The sequence below is a fragment of the Cyprinodon tularosa genome, unplaced genomic scaffold (genome assembly GCF_016077235.1).
Source record: "Cyprinodon tularosa strain WSP-4 unplaced genomic scaffold, ASM1607723v1 ctg729, whole genome shotgun sequence".
Taxonomy (NCBI): Eukaryota; Metazoa; Chordata; class Actinopteri; order Cyprinodontiformes; family Cyprinodontidae; genus Cyprinodon; species Cyprinodon tularosa.
This window is the reverse complement of record NW_024039484.1, coordinates 520158-538954: the sequence shown is the minus strand read 5'-3', so window position 1 is coordinate 538954 and position 18797 is coordinate 520158. Positions and strand designations below refer to the sequence as shown.

Genomic DNA, 18797 nt, shown 5'->3' with positions numbered 1-18797 from the left:
CAGGACAGCTCATCTAGTTTGAAGGACATTAAATGTTTGCAAGAAATCTGCAGGTGGGAATCCACATCTCATGAATAACTGGGCTCCCTCCACCACTCCAAAAACATGCATGCTAGGCTGCACTTTGAAGTCTCCATTTATCAAATCCATCATTTTAAAAAGGTGAAGTATCAAGTATTCAGTTACCCAGGCACTATACCTGTCATGATGTGTTACAGAAACAGAGAGCTTCTCTAACCCCTTTATGCAGATATGTGATCAAACTCAAGGATAGATCAACTCTTTTAAGCTGTGATTTAGCCTGAAGGTGTGTCCCTCATGCAACATGCATCCTAACAATGCAGATCAGTGCTTACTGCCTTGGCTCACACAGCATTAAGAGAGCAACTGGAACGGACACAAAGCCAATACTCTGGTGGCCGGGCAAAATGTATTTAAAACAAAATCAATAGCAATACCTTGAACAAATAAGCAGCCATTTTATCCATGTATTTGTGTGGGCAGTTGATGTAACACACTGCCTCTGGGTGTGAGAGCTCTGCTCCCTCCAGCTAAGGGTTTGTCTGAGAGATTCAACACAGCAAGGGCAAAAAACACAACCTGTCCTATTTTACACAGCAGTAACCTGACCCCTGTCCACCGTGTGACCGCTTTACAAGAGAGGCCATGTTCAATTTTTAATCCTAACATCTTCCTCTTCTAAAATACAGAAAGGTTGCTGAAGTGTGTGGCTCACGGACCGGCTTGGGGAAGAGTGAAGAGGTGATAATAAAGCCAGAGTGTTTACTGAGAGCTGCAGCTTTGGCTGTGAGAGAAAAAGAGAAAGCGAGAGCAGGCAAGCGAGCGTGAGCACATCCATCAGGCTGAGGCGATCGATGCTCAGCGCCTGGAGCAGGGAGCACTCCAGGATACAGGGAGGACCACACCAAAGAGGGGGCATCTCTGGTGGGAGGACATCAGAGGAAGCGCTTCTCTTTGTCTGGCTTCCAGGAGCGAGTACATTTTTCTTTGTTTCTCTTAACCCCATTCCTGATGTTGTACTCTCGCTCATGTCCACCATGAACCTCAGACTATTGCTGTCTGCAGCTGGTTCCTCTGAAGGAAGCCTCCTGGGGCTTCCCATCAAATCTAATACTGAGTACAATACACTCTCCATGTCTTGCAGGGGTTCATTTTTAATCCTATGAATTTCTCATGTAGTACTTGGTTGGAAAGTTTTACACTATAGTTTATTTTATCTCCCAAGTGTAATTAAATAATACTTTGCTTCTATGCAGCCAGGCTTTCATGGAGTTTATGTTTTTAGAATAGTTCGTGGGTGTTTGGCTGTCTGTGTAGAGGATAACTTGAAAAGTCATGATTGGATTCTAACAAAATTTTTACCAGAGGTGCACCTCGTGTCAAGGAATAATTCATTAAAATTTCATAAAGATCTAGATCATGTGCGAGTTGTAGCTATAGGTTTAGGTCACAATATAGGGGGAAATGTGCTGCTTGGTGGAGAACTGCTCTCTCAGAGTCCTTTTCCAGTTATTAATTAAACAGGTGATGATCGATATTCCTTAAATATTTCTGTTGGTTGTTGGACTCTAGCTGCTTTCTTGATCTTTGTTTCCATACAGTACAAGGAGTAGAAATCAGCTGAATTTCCACTTGACCAGATGGAATGACATCTTTAAAAAGCCTCATCTTTAAAATAAAGTTTTGATTGAGAAACATAGGACGAAAAAGTAACTTTTCAAGGTAATTCATTTTAAAAAGCTCAAACGACTGCAATCATATTTTCATTTTTATCTAATCATTTCATGTTCATTTAACTTCAATTTACTGTTGGATGTTTCCTTTTCTCTGTAGGCTTTCAAGTAAAATTAAACTGATAGACTGAAATAGTAAAACGTGGAAAAGAGATATATAAATGAAATAAGTGATTAGATTAACAATAAGATGTAGTGATATCTGTTTTAAGTTGAAACACTTCAACCCCCAAGTCTGAAATAATATATCACAATATAAAAGAATTTAGATGTTGACATGATTAAAACAACATCACTAAAAAAGAAAAGGAAATGTATCTTTCAGTTCTCATTAAATACTTCTTACACATATCGGAATACAAACAGTTAACACGTTGCTGCTGACGATGTTGTTAGCTTGTAGTTTAGTTTGTGCTACTGGATCCTTTCCTTATTGAATCAGCTGTTAGGCTGGAGCTGAGGCAGAAGCAGACAGACACCCGAGCAGCACTGCAAACAGAGATTTGCTGAAAAGTTTAAGAATTTAAAGAACAATTAAATGATGAGGCATACAGCCGGGTTTTCATTGGCGCCTTTAACTTTAGGCCCCCAGCTCTTTATCAGATTTTAGCATTATGAGCTTGTGGAGAAATAAAACGATAACAATCAAAGTAGTGGGCCTAAAAAAATCGATCTAGAGCAGATTAGGAGTACCTGAATGTCACATCTTCAGAACAGCCCTGTTACAAAACCTGAGAAATGCATCCTTCTTTAATTCATCTCAACCAGTCAATCACAGGCAGTGGTCACCTTATTCCCTGATTGATTCAAATATCTCATTGAATCAGATAAATTGCATCGTTTCTATAGGTCTAACTGACCACGTGGAAAGAAAACAGTATTTGAAGACAGGTTGTAATAATACATTTTTTTTTTTAGATTAATTACTTAGTGATTTTTTTTATCATATCTATAGTCCTCACTGTTTCAACTGGTGTGTTTAAGAACCTTTTAACTCTGAATAACTGAAAGTTTCAGGTTAACCGACCTCAAAATAAAAGGAAAATCTGTATTTCTTACAACTGGTCAGACTGCTTGCCTGAAAACCCTTCAAAAACCTTTTTAGGATCTGCCGTTGAACTCTAAATAAAGACAGCTTGGGGGGAATTTTAAGAAAGAAGGGATGACTCAATATTTTGGCAGCGTCTGCATAGAAACATCAGAACAAATAAAAACACTGATAATTGAGAAGAATTAACACATAAGAGCTGTTGATATCAATTTAGATTTAAGCATTTTTCTCTGAAATCCGAAGATCACTAAAACATATTGAAATGGTAATTTCAATATATAATTTATTATGTGATAAAAGCTTTTATGAACATACTATAACCCGTATTTATGTGGTTCAAATCACTATTTTAACCAAGTGACTCATAAAATATGACAGATATCGGGCCTGAACACATTTCCTTAAGCGAGATTATGATCAGGATGTAGAAAAGTACCTTAAATCAACAAAGCAAGCTGGACAATCTCTCTGGTAGATAACTACAGCATATTTTTGAGGAAATCAACCAACACAACAAACGTAAAACAAAAAAAAAAAAACATAAAAAAATAGTGAAGGCTCTGTTGGCACATGGTTATGCTGCTACAGTTGATGGTGATACTATTGTTAATTCGAACGGCTGTTAAAAGAAATAACAGTTCAATATAAAAGCTGGGATTTTGCATCTTTTTGCACCTCTATTAATACATTTCCCAAATAGACAAATATGATGCATTTCTTACCGGTGTGTAGCTGTGAACACTGCCCACACTGTTGAGATTGACGGAGGCTAGACTCTGATCAGACAGGCTGTTGTTAAGGCTGCTTCTCGGACTATCACTACCTTCCTGGTCTGTGTTGTACAACGCCACCTGAAACACAAGTGCATAAGCTTTCACCCACTAGGAAAAAGAAATCTTCAAATCATTATATCCATGTTAAATCATAAAGCCTTTAGGTGTGTGTACTGACTGATTATTATTTTTCTTTTCTGAGGGTGCCGCTGCATTCCCCTGTCACTGAAGGTTTCTATGTGAGCGTAAAAGGGGGTCTAGAGACAGCTGAGGCATTCCCACCGCTAAAGGTCAGGGCACTGGTGATGTCAGCCACATCTGCTCACCAAGCGCAAATCGGCTTGGGACAGCTAACAAAGGATTTCAGCACAGTCGAGACGCTGACCTTTCAATGTAGAAGCGAAACTAGCTGAAGCACTTCAGGACGACAATCTTAATTATCATCTAAGAAGGTTTATTCGCCCCACCATCTATGCCGAATAAAGAGCTCAACAGACTGAGGACAACAGTAAGCACAATCTAGATAATGAATGTGATAAATCCCAAAGAAGAGAGACTGAGTGCTGAGGTTTGTTTTGTGAGAAGGGAAATGCTAGTAATGCACTGCTGATTGTCGCGCCAGAGAAGAGCCTGGTATTTTAAGACTGGTGTGTGGCTTTGTGAGCTTGTATGTGCGCGCTGATCCATGACTGGGTGCAGCATGGCGGCCTCTGCTCATCACTGTGATTGGAACAGAGCAGGCTCTGTGTTCAGCACAATCAGACAGCAGTAGCAGGAGTCTTCAGGCCGACCTGGTCCTGCCAACATCCTGCCTCGCCGCAGCGGACTGAAGCCTCTTGTCTTCCTGCAGAGACACAGCGAGCTGCCGTAGAGCCTACACAGGAGGTGGGGAAACTTGGGCGGCTCAGACTTCATTCTCTGCTCAGGCTGATGTTTGGACGGCTGACAAACATGCTGGTTCAGATCCAGGCTGCAGAGTTGGTGCCCAGATGCATTAAGCCATTAGAATGGAGCTTGGCTCCTGCACTGGTACCAGGGTTCCCACATATTTCTCTTGTCAAGTTTCATAGTTTTACAGACTTATAAAGGCCTAAATAACGTAAAATTTACTATTTGACCATTTAAATATGATATATTACTATCCTTTAATCCACTCCTCTGTGAAAAATAAGTTATAGAATAACTATGTAAGAGTAGCTCCTCAAGAAAGCAGCTAACTTAACCATGATGTGTCCGCACTGTAAACAAATACCCGCTTTTTCTAATCAGGGAGGCGTAATGTGAGGTAGAGCGAAATTATTCTGGCTCAAGTTGAGACCATGTGACTCTTTTAGCTCATAAACAGCAACTGCTCTCTTTTAGCTAATGTCTACTTTGTAGAAATTTCTGTTTTAGCCTACAAAGGTTTCATGCTTTGCTTAGCCTCCAGAAGCGGCATGTTATAGTGACATCAGGAAACAAGAGACACTCAGAGGGGAAGAGGAAGCTTCTTTTGAAAGTCAAGTGTTTGTTTTCTGGGTTGGAAGAAAACAAATATATTTCATTACAGTTGTATAATAATGTAACTATATTTCAATACCCATATAGAGCTAAAGGCCATTATTCAGCATCTATTTACCTATAGGTGAATTGGGAAGGCTTAAAAAGGTATGCTATCAGACCTGTAAGAGTGTTCTTTGTGGGTTTGGACATTTTTAGAGTAGAACATAAGTATGGAAGGTTATTTCTACAGTGGTTGGGCGTTAAATATGAATTACCGGACACCGTGGAGAAGACAGAACAATGCATAGATAGATGGGTAAACAAAGAGATTAACTAATGGATAGATGAAAAATGGATAGATAAAGAGAAGGGTGGACAGATCGAGGGATAAAACGGTGGATGAATGCATGGCTGAATGGGCAAATTATTGACCAGATAACTGAATGGATGTTTCAATGAAAAGACTGATGGATGGATGAATGCATTGACGGGTGGATAATTAGCTGGATAATTAGCTCTTTACCCAGACTTGGAAAAAAATAAAATCTAACTTCTGCTGACTGCGTAGGAGCTCCGTTGTACACAGCTCCGTTGTACAAATGAGTGAGCATAGTCTGAATCCAGGGAAGGCTGTTCATGGAGGAGAGGTGAGGCACAGAGGGGCCAGAATAGGGGGGGGGGCAAAAAGAATCTCATTAGGCCTTCTTCCACTCGGCGTTCATTAGCCAGAAGAAGACACTCAATGGGCAGCTATGAAAGAAAAAAAACTCAAGCATATCTAAGTAATCAGCTCCACAATGCTAATCAAAAACACAGTGCCAGAGTAACATAAATGTTGTTTAATGAAGTCATAAAACAGGCTTTTATGTCTTAAGTCTCTCACCACAAGCTATTTTTACTCTACTCAACCATAACCTGTGTGTGAGGATTTCAAAATCTCGCTGCTCTGTGGTTCAGCCAAGCCCCTCAGTCCCCTGGGTGAGGACACCCACTTAAGGCATGCATCAACAGTAACAGAGTTGCAGCTTACCCACAAAACGTACAAGCATGCACTTTTGACAAAAACACTTAAGTATAATTAAGTGTGCACAGACAGGTAGAATGGTGCACATAAACACACGAAGACAGGTTTATACAGGCAGGAGCAGCTCCGCAGTAAATGCTATGCATGGTTATTAAGCAACTGAGTCAGAGATCTATTCTTAGCAGTGAATTAAGTAAAAAGCCAAAGGTGTCTTTTACATGGAGGGGGCTAATCTTGAGCGTGAGACATGGATTATGGAATCAAAGCAAGATTGGCCCAGGTGTCTCAGACAAAGCCAGCTGGTGTTGAGCACAATCCCTGCATGCAGAATTGAACGTGAAATAGAGAAAACGTGACCAAAAGGAGAAGAGTGTTCATCTGTAAATAAGCCTAATTAAAACAATCCCTTCCTTTGCTCAATCATTACACCTCAGTGCTGAAATGTCAACACGTTCCAACCAGTGGGTTTCCAGAGAGATCTAAATTTTAAAATGAGGGCTAGAAAACTCTTCATGGATATCATCTTGCATGGATCGTCCTGCAGACAACAGAGAGAGAAGTTACTGCTGGTTCAGTAGTCACCCTGCAGGACTCTCCCATTGGTCTATTGGGGAAGGCGGGAATGAGAGAGAGACTGGAATAGAAGAGAGAGAAACAGAGAGGGAATTCCTGTGGCTTGGCACAGTGCACCGAAAGGGGCGTGGCCAGTGGTGTGTTTACAGTGTAAAGCAGTTAGAAACAAGCTCTCTCCTAGGAGTTTGGCCCTCAGATCTGTTACTGTTTTACTCTGTCCTCTGCTCATTTTACCACCGGAAAAAAACAAAAACAAAAAAAAAACTGCTTCGGAAACAACTGAATGAACCAAAGCGGGAAAGTCTGGTTATTTTACCATATTGTTGCTCAGCTAAGCTATTTCACTGTTTTTGCATGTGGCGGTAGAGTATGGATTTAACTGTCAGCACTTGACATCAGGGCCCCATTATGTGGTCACTGCTGGCGTTCTGGTCTCCAAAAAAAAGAGTGATCTTCCTTTACAGTGCCTTGCAAAACTATCCATACATCTTACCTTTCCACATTCTATTACAATTTAGATTTTAATGCGACTTTTGGAGATAGATCAGCAAAAAGTAGAGCATATTTGGAGCTGGGAGGACAGATTGTGTAAAAATTAAAGAAAGGTTTTCCACTGCTGCAATCACAGCTTCAAATACGTTGATATTTCGGTAGAAGTTTCACACCTCTAGAAAACTTTCCAGCTATTTTTACAATTTTTGCCAAACAGCTCAGTCATTTTGGATGGAGAAAATACCTGAGGGTCAATTTTTTTTAAGTTTTCCCACAGATTCTCAATATGAGTGAGATCTGGGCTTTGACTGGGCCATTCTAAGACATATACAGGTGCTGGTCATAAAATTAGAATATCATGAAAAAGTAGATTGATTTCAGTAATTCCATTTAAAAAGTGAAACTTGTATATTATATTCATACATTACATACAAACTCATATATTTCAGATGTTTATTTTGTTTAATTTTGATGATTACAAATGACAACAAATGAAAATCTCAAATTCATCATATCAGAAAATTAGAATATTGTGAAAAGGTTCAAAATTGATGGCCCCTGGTGCCACACTCTAATCAGCTAATTAACTCAAACCACCTGCAAAAGCCTTTAAATGGTCTTTCAGTCTAGTTCTATAGGCTACACAATCATGGGGAAGACTGCTGACTTGACAGTTGTCCAAAAGACGACCATCGACACCTTGCACAAGGAGGGCAAGACACAAAAGGTCATCGCTAAAGAGGCTGGCTGTTCACAGAGCTCAGTGTCCAAGCACATTAATAGAGAGGCGAAGGGAAGGAAAAGATGTGGTCGAAAAAAGTGTACAAGCAAGAGAGATAACCGCACCCTGGAGAGGATTGTGAAACAAAACCCCTTCAAAAATGTGGGGGAGATTCACAAAGAGTGGACTGCAGCTGGAGTGAGTGCTTCAAGAACCACCACACACAGACGTATGAAAGACATGGGTTTCTGCTGTCGCATTCCTTGTGTCAAGCCACTCTTGAACCACAGACAGCGTCAGAAGCGTCTTGCCTGGGCTAAAGAGAAACAGGACTGGACTGCTGGTGAGTGGTCCAAAGTCATGTTCTCTGATGAAAGTAAATTTTGCATTTCCTTTGGAAATCAAGGTCCCAGAGTCTGGAGGAAAAGAAGAGAGGCACTTCATCCACGTTGCTTGAAGTCCAGTGTAAAGTTTCCACAGTCAGTGATGGTTTGGGGTGCCATGTCATCTGCTGGTGTTGGTCCATTGTGTTTTCTGAGGTCCAGGGTCAACGCAGCCACATACCAGGAAGTTTTAGAGCACTTCATGCTTCCTGCAGCTGACCAACTTTTTGGAGATGCAGATTTCATTTTCCAACAGGACTTGGCACCTGCACACAGTGCCAAAGCTACCAGTACCTGGTTGAAGGACCATGGTATCCCTGTTCTTAATTGGCCAGCAAACTCTCCTGACCTTAACCCCATAGAAAATCTATGGGGTATTGTGAAGAACAAGATGCAATACACCAGACCCAACAATTCAGACGAGCTAAAAGCCACTATTAGAGCAACCTGGGCTATCATAACACCTGAGCAGTGCCACAGACTGATCGACTCCATGCCACGCCGCATTGCTGCAGTAATACAGGCCAAAGGAGGCCCAACTAAATACTGAGTGCTGTACATGCTCATACTTTTCATGTTCATACTTTTCAGTTGGCCAACATTTCTATAAATCCTTTGTTTTTATTGGTCTTCAGTAATATTCTAATTTTCTGATATGATGAATTTGAGATTTTCATTTGTTGTCATTTGTAATCATCAAAATTAAACAAAATAAACATCTGAAATATATGAGTTTGTATGTAATGTATGAATATAATATACAAGTTTCACTTTTTAAATGGAATTACTGAAATCAATCTACTTTTTCATGATATTCTAATTTTATGACCAGCACCTGTATGCATGGCATTATGATTCAAACCATTCAGTTGTAGATCTGGCTGCATGTCTCACTGTAAAGTAAACATCCGCCTCAGGCTTTTCACAGGTCTTCTAAAGGATTGAAAGGCTGTGCGTCATGACAAAAAATAAAAATTATTAATAATTTTTCTTTTAAACCATTTCAAAAGCAAGGTAAAAAATCTAAACTATTTAAAAATAACTTTTAAATGAGTCCGCTCTAACACCAACCTTACTCAACTTGTCTATTGAGCTTAGACACTGAGGCTAAATTTTTTCCTCAGCATACATCTCCCAGAATTCTGTGCAGTTTCAAACAGAGCTCACTAAAATTATAGAGAAAGGAACATATTTTCTCTTGATATTGATCAGGTGCATTTTTTTTTTTACTGATAATGTTTTATTGCGCAGTCCTAAAGGATTGTCCAGTATTTAGTAGAGATTTATTGAGCTAATTTTAGTGCCTGGCCAAATTATCAACATTGGCTAAAATGTGGGCAATATAAAATTACATTTTTGAAAAAAAGAAACTTCGGCGGGGCACCGATTCTACTCCTCTGTATGAAGCACCATATTGGGCAAAAGCTGGACAACACAAGCAAGATTGATAATTGAAAAAAAGCCCTGTGCGCCTTTTGAAAACCGAGCAAGTCTGCCTGACAATGCAAGACCCCGGCCCAGAGTTTTATGTGTGCTAGTTTTAGCAAACGTATTAGCATTGTGAAATATAAATAATTTTATAAAAAATTGTTATAATAAAATAATTTAAGATTATATTGTGTCCCACTACACGTCATGTTGACATGCAGGCTATAACGAGGCCCAGAAATTCAGAGGTTAATTTTTTCATTAAATACATTTTTAAAAGGCTTCAACTTATATATTTAGCTATAATCCTGTTTGGATGTTTTAAAAGCTGCAGCATTATTGGATGCAGCATTTGCAGTATTAAAGTTAGTCAGAATTTGAGTTGGACTATAGTTGGACAGTGCAAATCCTTTGTAAGTCCATTCTCAGGTTTTTTTTTTTTTTTTTACTCTGGCAAATACATGACAGATATCAACTAATGTATCGGATATTGTTTGTTTTTTTTAACCCCCAATATTAATATTGGCCTGGCTCTAGTATTTAGCTCCCTCCTTCTTCCTATCTACTCTGGGTTACAGTTTATAGTGGGTATGGTTTGTTCAATCAGTAGGTCATATTTCTTTCAGTTAACAAGGTGGTTTGTCTTAGTTGGTGACAAAAACAGCACTAAATACCATGCTGTAAATGAAGTGACAGACACGTCATCAACGATATAGTTTATCTATGTGCTTCATCAAATCAGACACTGAAACTTTTAACATAGTTGCTAGAAAAATTTTCCCTTAAAGTCCTTATTGTTTTAGACGTGTCTTACCAATCCAGATTTCAACATCAACTATGACCTCCTGTTGCAGAAAAAATGTAGTCATAGCTGTGGTGAAAAAACCTGCCACTTAAACACAGTGACATTAACGTATGACTTAAGTTATACCAGGAACCAGGTTTTCTTTTTAAAGGTAAATAAAACAGCTGAAGTAGCAAATCTGTCTGTGTTTACTACTACAATATTTTTGATGAATCCTACTAAAAACATCCTTCAGAGCTGCTACTTCTATCATTTTGAGTGTCACTAGTCTATCTGATAGACTACCAAATAAACGAATTGGGTTTTGGGTTGTAACCAAATTGTGCCGTAAAGTCTAAGGGCCTTGAATAGTTTAGCAAGGCAGCGCATATTTGGGCCTGAGAAAATGTCTGTTACAGAAAAATGAAATATTGCCATTTCAGTTCTTCAAAGACACAGCCTGCAGCAAGCCGTCTGATGCTTGTCAAAACCAGCTGAAACACTCGCTCAAACATAACATAGTCTATCCTACATGTACACACTCGCTACATTACAGATGACATGTGCTCAGGCTTTATTAGCGTTGATGTTAAACCATTTTTTTTTTATTATTTGTAGTGCTTGTAGCAAATGAATAAGCGACTCTCTTAGGTTTTTTTTTTTTTTTTTTTAAAGTGCTCCTGAGAGCTGCCCCCATTGGGCCCAGAGGATGAGAGCTTAAGGTTAAAAAGCCTATTTAAATTTCAGAGAGAGGCAGATATTTGCAGCTAACAGCTAACAGTCCCTGCAGCTTTGCTCTGGGATGTTTAAGTGCTTCTAAGCTTTTACAGATGTAAAGAAAAAAAAAAAGAAAAAATGAGCAGACAGAGCCACCAGCGGGGGTGGTCACCTGTAGGTAGTCACAAAAAGTCAGACAAGACTCTGGGCATCAGCTTCAGCTCCATATACAGCGTAAGAAGTGCTTCGTTTCAATAGCGCAAGATTTTGTAGGGTCTAAGTATCAGCGTTAGCATTGGATTTCTGCACACAACATAACAGGCGCCCAGTTAAAGTGAAGGAAAATAAAAAGAAGAACAGGGGCAGCTACTTGTGTATTTTGGTGTGGGTTGCAGAGAAGAGAAGCTTTAGGCACATGAGCAGATGCTTGTGAGTGCCTGCATCTCCCCTCCATGAGAGTGTGCCTCTCTCTGTGGGGAATAGTGCTGTAGGTGGTTGGAGAAGTGGGTGGGGTCAGGGTGCAGCCGTGGAGCCAGGTGTGTGTTGGAGCTGGAGGCTGGATGGCTTGCTGTAGTACCTTGTTAGTCACAGTGTTGATTGCCAGCGTTGGAGAGGCACTTCCAGGGATCATACAGTCCATCCCCAAAGACTCTGAATCCAGGCTGTATGGTGTGGAAGCCTGTGGAGGTGTGTGGGGATGGAGGTAGTAGAACAGAAAAAAAACAAAAAAACAATCCAATTATTGCATACACAGGAACTCACCATAGTTAATGGAGCTACCTATATTAAGGTATGAACAAATATAACACCACCAGATGCAAAATACTAAACCTATAAAGTAGAATGGAGGAGCACCTTTATTTAGGTCATCTTTGAACTGAGCTTTGAAAGAAAGATGAAGACCTCCCCCTTTCAAACAGACCGTGTGCACATGCATGCCCTCTTCTTTCAGGATATACACACTGTTGTCAGAGATAACTCCCCATGCCCGTCTCCTAAAACAGCTTACTATAAGAGGATTGGCTGCCAACAATACAGTTTTTTTTAATTCACAATAAAAATTTATGAGATTGAAAAACAACTAATTTATAATGTCTCAATCTACATGTAAGGCCTTTAGGGGAGACGGTACCTAGGGGGGGAGGGGTTTGAACACAGCAATTGTATTTTAGAAAAAAACACTCTACTTTCCCTCTTTTGTGTTACACTGAGATGAACAAAACTGCGTCAGGAGAGCTTTGTTAAAAACTGATGGTAAAGCTGTAGTTTTCTCTGGTCCTATAATATATACAAAGAGCACAGATAATTTATGTGGGATTTTTGGATACCAATGTCCTTAAAGATGCAATGCACAAGTTTAAAAAAGGTAAATACGATCTAATTTCTTTCCTCAAAATGTCCTTTAAATTGTCCAACATGTAAAATAACGTTTCCTGTATTTACTGTTTATTGCATGTGTCTCTATAGGTTCCATTATTCAGTTCATGTGAAAGTGAATGAATGAAAAGGAATTTATGAATGAATGGATTATGAATTAATGAATGAATGATTCAGGCCTAAAGTGTGATTTATGCTCAACAAGTCCATGAGGTCCATGTGGTTAAATTACATCTTTTAGCTTCCATGACCCTCTGCATCTATGTGGACAGAAATTCCGCACTGCATACCTAAGAAAGTTGGTGTGTCCTGGAAAGAAAAGACTGAGGATGGAATGACCATCCTCGGGGGGGGGGGGGGGGGGGGCGACAACACCACTAGACGAGGAAGTAGAAAACAGCCGTTTACAGCTTTATCTAAGCCTGTTCATTCCACTAAATCACAGGCCGTCTCTATAAATTTACATTTGCAAACTCTTGCCAGCATGAGCTGCTGCTCGCTCGCCATGATTTCCACACAGATACTTCGCATAGTTACAAATTTTCTAGGAGTCTGCGTGGAAGCCCAAAATAATGTAATTTGGATCTCGCAGACGCGTCAAGCATAGACAAAGCATAAAGTAGCCTTCAGTTTAGCTCCGCTCCCCTTCAAAGCAAAAAAAGCACCGGCTTAAGCCGGGCGTTTACTGTGCGATTTTTTTCAATTGTTGCACGCATCTGCTGCTCACACTGTTCGACTAAACCCTGCGTTTAGCCGTAGAGTGTGAGTCAGAGCTCACGATTTATGTTCGGCCCGACGCTCTGATGCGATCTACCTGCTCACACTGTACGACTAAAAACCACGTTGGACTCAGCTCCGCAGTGAGATGGAGCTACTCTGTAGCTCTCTATCCTGAAGCCAAACAAATAGAAGGGATATTAAGCTCACTATAGTAAAACACGCTACCTTGGCACGTTGTGCAATTTTGTGCTGAGGGTCCTAGAAAGAAAGGGCGACGACGTCTTTGGAAAAAGGACGTGGCTGAGCAGGCGTGGCTGCTGCAGTCCGTCAATCCGTCAATTTTGCAGACGGAGCTGCATTTCACTCATTGCACCCCCACCACGCTGCTGTGTTTACATCTGAGAGAAGAATAATAAGAAGAATCCTTCTTTGCGCATGCGCCCTGAGCCATTTGCCCACAACGGTCGGAAGAAAATCAAACGTTTGATATTCTCCCGACCTCCCGATTCCTGATCAGGAGGTGGACGTGAGAGGCTGATCACCGCTCGTAACCCCCTGTACACTACACGACTCACGGTCAGGCTGAAAGTCGGGCTGATTGAAAGATTCTCACATGACTGTAAAATCGCCCCGATAATGGCACAGCGTACGCCCGGCTTTAGCTGAAGGAACTCCGCTGTGAGACAAATGCTGCAGATATAAATGACACTATTATATGTTTTTACTTTTTAGGGGGAAATTTTGAATTTTCAGTGTTTCTGTTTTCAATATTCTAATATGTAAAAGAAAAAAAAATGTCTTCTAAAAGAAATTAATGAAAAACATGCAGAGTAAAATAAACCTTAGATCATTAATGCTGATGAAGGCACTTACATTTTTGAATTTGCTTATCCACTTCTTAACTTTTCAATACATTTTTTACTTTTTCATTTAGCTTTTTTTTACCTTTTTAACTCAACGTAACTTTTAACTTATTCTACAGTAGGTAACATATCATCCATGTGCTTATTTAACTGGTCAATCCCCAAAGGATGTGTACTCCCACGTAGTAGTATGTTTCCTCAATGACTGCATATACGGTAAATCTTGTGCTTCTAGACCTCACTGAAAAACGGTAACTTGCCTTATAAAAGGTTAATAAGCCCAATCTTCTGATTTATTAGCTTCAGCTGACTTATTTTTGAAATTCAGGGCTGCACAGCAGTCAGGCTAATGTAAAGGGTCCATGACCACCAGGTACAAGCAAATTAGCTGCAGAAGTAAAGAAAATGTATGCCTGTCTCACTCTAAGGACTATTTAGGATTCTGACAGTCATTTTGCATTCTTTGCACCTTAAAACTGAAATGTAATGTATGAGACGATGCTTGGTAAAAAACCCCTTCTAATAAAGGATGGTTATAAGGATGTTCTGCTCATAAGATACTAATGTCATTGATTTCATTACCTTTAGTCTTTAGTGAGGCATTTAGCTGTGATTTTTCTCAGAAAGAATGGACATAGATTATATAATATATAAAGGGTTTTTTCAGGATAAAAAACACCTGCACAGATTTTCTATTTAGTTTGGATTTTTTTCCACTGAGGATAAACAACACCAAAAGGCTCAAGTGTATACATCCAACCCCACTTATTTATGGATAGACATCCTTAAACGAGATGAGAGAAACCAAATAAGTTCTTCAGCCATCGACAACTTCTTACATGTTCCTAAACTGTAGATTTAAAACCTGTGAGTATACTCTAAAGCTACATGTTTACTTTTGATCTTGTTTGGATTCTAGAAAATCCTGGTTAAATGTAACCTTTTTCTAATCTTTTAAACATAACTATGCTTGTAATTTACATTCTAAGACCGTTAGGAGACTCACCCGCTCTCCAGACCGTGGCCTCTTCTTTGGCCGAGTAGGCAAAGCGTCCTCCTTAGGGTTGGTGTCAATGGCCCAGTAGGAGCCCTGCACATAAACACACGATTTGTTAGCCAATACAATAGATTATTTTCATAATGTTTCTCTATTCACAACTTTGCTTAAGACCAGACAGGAATCTAACAAAAAGAAATAGAATATTAGGAAATTTCCCCTCTGCCTTCACAGTCTCCTCTCTGCTAAAGTCAGCCCTATCGGACTACATCTTTATTGGAGATGAGAGCTCAGCGTTCAGAGTTTTGCCGCATGTAGGTGGTCTTTGTTAGGAAGTGAAGCAGGGCTTTCCTCCTCAGCGGCTGCTCCTGAGTGAGAGGCTGCTGAGGGCAGCTACTGGTGGTAAAATGTTAAGCCTTTCCTGGAGCTGTACTTCCTCGGCCTCAGGTACTGAAATCAAAGTGAGTGCTGCTGCCAAGGATAAAAAATCGGCTCAAGGTTGTTGCTCTTTTCAAGGTCTGAGCAGGGCTAATGGAGAAGGGGGAACACCACAACCAGCTGCATTATTTACCTTTCCATTTGCCCTCGATTAATTTATTTTTCAACACTGTTCCTGCTCCAAGGCAATAGGAAAAGCGCTCAGTTCTTAAAAAACAAGATTCTCACCCTAAATCGTGGGAAGCTTGTTAATTTGTTTTCAATGTTTCATATAATTACTGTTAAAATCTTAACTGTTGAGGGAGAATTAGATTATCACTTCCAAAATGATTTCCTTTACAGAGAGAATAATTGACACTTCCATTTCCAAATTCTCAGATGAAACGGCAGGACCCAAAAAAATAGCAGCAAACCCAAAGCTTGCTCCGATTAAATCCAGTTAATGTGATTATTTAGAGCACTCAAAGACTAAAGCTGGATCTGGTGGTTCAAATTACAACATATAGAATGTGTGAAGCTTTGGGGTCAATTAACATTATCCTCAGAAGGATAAAATATTCACACTACAATCAACAAAAAACATGGATAGTCATATATAGATATAGGCCATGGTTAACTAAAGCACCATCCTAGTTTTACACTAATGAGAGCTCTAACGAAAGAGGATATGTTAAGTTTTGACACAATTTCTACATTTACTCTTCTCCGTTAAACTGCAGGGGTTGAAAACTGCGATGCAGACCCAAATGTTTTCAGCTTTTAGTCGCACAGAATAGGCTTGGCTGCCGTTTCTTTTAATTGAGGGAGAGGGAAGAATAAGCAAACCCCAACGGGAATAGAGCTTCTTCATTTCCCTCCACTCAACCCAAGAGACTATGGGAAGAAAAAAAAAAAAAAAGAATAACTCATAAAGACTCATTAAAGTGTTCACAAATACAGCAGTGTAGTGTAGCAATGCCAAGTCAGGTGTGTCTTTGGAGTCTTGGGCTAAAACAGAGCAATGACCATTTTGTGGTCGAAAACATAATAGGGAAAAAAGAGCAAAATTTTGTTTTCTTAATTAAAAACAGCTCCTGACAAGAGATAAACTACAACAACTACATCAGAATGACACGGCATATTTATATGCATTATCATGAATTACATCAACTGCTTCCTCTTTTTAATATAAAGTTCAGATCACCAAACAAAAAAAAAACAAAACATAACATCATAATGAAGCCCAAACTACACGAGTTACCGGTCGACTTCACAGCTGCCTTCCCTACCTCCGCGGTTCACGTTCACAATACCGACAACCATCTCATACACAATCTCACTGACAGGGAGCGACATGACTCTCCTATCTCGTGCAACCAGCAGTTCTCATATTCCTGCCACATTACAATATTGATGCAACATATCAAGACCGGCTAGCAGCTCTTTGAAGTTGTCTTCGGGGTGGGGTGGGGAGGGGGAGCAGTGAGGAAAATTCCAAATTAAACATTAAGGATGCAAACATGTTGGCCATGCATTTGGAATGGGATCCATACTGCAATAGATTATTTTGTATTTAGTGGAGCAGCTCCCAGGAGTGTCAATATCAGAGGATTACAGCAAAACATGAAATTAGCATTCAGTCCCCATCCTCTGCACAGCCTGGCATAGCTCTTCACGTGTGCGTGTTGGTGTGTGCGTGAGCTTGTGTGCATATAATTATATGTGTTGTTGCCTGAGTTGCAGGGTGTATTCTGGGAGGCCACAGATGATATCTGAGTTAGGTTTCATGTAGATGGACCTACACTCACTATCATCATCATGCAGGTGCATCTTAGCAATATTGCACACATGAAAAATTGTGCAAAATCATGCTGAATAAAAAAAAAAAAAAGGATAAATGACCAGAAGACAGCAACTGATACCCTCCAAAAACATATGTCACTGCCAAAAAAGCTGACTGTTCACAGTGAATGCATCAGAAGAGTTAGTGGAAGGAAAAGATGTGCTAAAAAAGGGTCCAAGAGCAACAAAAGGTGCAGCTTTTAGAGGATTGTAAACAATAACCTCATTAGCATAAGAGAGATTCACCAGACATGTGCTGCAGTAGTGCTTCTATAGCTATCAAAATCAGGTGTGTCCAATACATGGACCACACATTTCACATTCCATGCATTAAGATGCTACTTAACCAGTGGCGATGTTCAATGTTTGATTCTAAGGGGTGGGCATTTAACGAATCGTTTATAGTTGGTGATAAGGTTTTAGTCATAAGAATTTTTAAAACAATAAACTGGAACCAATATCAAATAAAAACTCCAGAAACTCTAAATTGTCAGATTTTTTAATATCTATTTTTTTATGTATTATTTATTTTTATTGCACTCTCTTTTTTTTCTGTTATTTCTATTTTAATTTAATGCTGTTGGTTTGCTGTGTTTTATAAAGACCAAAAATCCCCACAGATGTAAACCAGGAAGTTGAAGAGCTCTTCCTGTTTCCTTCTGCTGACTAACTTTATTGAAGGGGATGATTTCCTTTTCCAGCTTGATTCGGTAACCGCCAACGTGGCCAGAAAGTACCAACGCCATCTAAAAAAGACCATGGCATTACTTTTCTGACCTGAACATAAATAATCTATGAGGCAACGGCCAGAAGGATGATGCAACCTGGATTTCTTTCAAACCTCAGCAGAGCCACAACTGATGCTCTCCATATAACTATACATTGATGCAGTCAGTCATGCAATGGAGCCCCAACCAGTTGTTTAGGTCATGAACTGCAAATGACACTGAAATGCTTTTTGGTAGGCTGATGATATATGTTATGTTATGTTATATTATATTAGGGCAGTACTTAAAAAATAGATATAAAGATTAATATTGATGTTTTTTAAATAATTTAATATTGGTATTCTGGTTTTGAATATCGATATACCTCCCTACCCCTAGGGGGGATTATTACAGCCCATTATTACTGTTCACAGCAAAGAAGAATTCAATGAAAAGAGACAAGGATTTGACAAAACAACTGCCATTTGCAAGCATTTTAATGGTGCAGTAAGCTATACTGGAAACACGACCAACTTGTGGGCTCACCTACAGAGGCACCATGCTGACAAGCTAGCAGCACCAAAGACACATCAGAAACCTGTAGATCCAACACCACGTATAGGTTTCCATCTACCTCACCCTGTGCCATTAGGATTACGGACTCACTGGCTGCCTGGATTTGCTACATGGTC

The 18797-nt window shown here is 39.8% G+C and overlaps 1 protein-coding gene across 2 annotated transcripts in view; it reads right to left on the bottom strand.

Annotated features, from left to right (window-relative positions):
• Positions 1 to 18797, bottom strand: part of foxj3 (forkhead box J3) — a 67674-nt gene that overhangs the window by 12734 nt on the left and 36143 nt on the right. The window contains exons 3-5 of one of the 2 annotated variants that reach the window (XM_038269350.1): positions 15149 to 15232; positions 11760 to 11861; positions 3528 to 3656 (exon numbers count right to left, since the gene is read on the bottom strand). In XM_038269350.1, the coding sequence (XP_038125278.1) occupies positions 3528 to 3656; positions 11760 to 11861; positions 15149 to 15232 (315 nt within the window). The remainder of the gene's footprint in view (positions 1 to 3527; positions 3657 to 11759; positions 11862 to 15148; positions 15233 to 18797) is intronic. The other variant, XM_038269351.1, reaches the window with a different exon arrangement.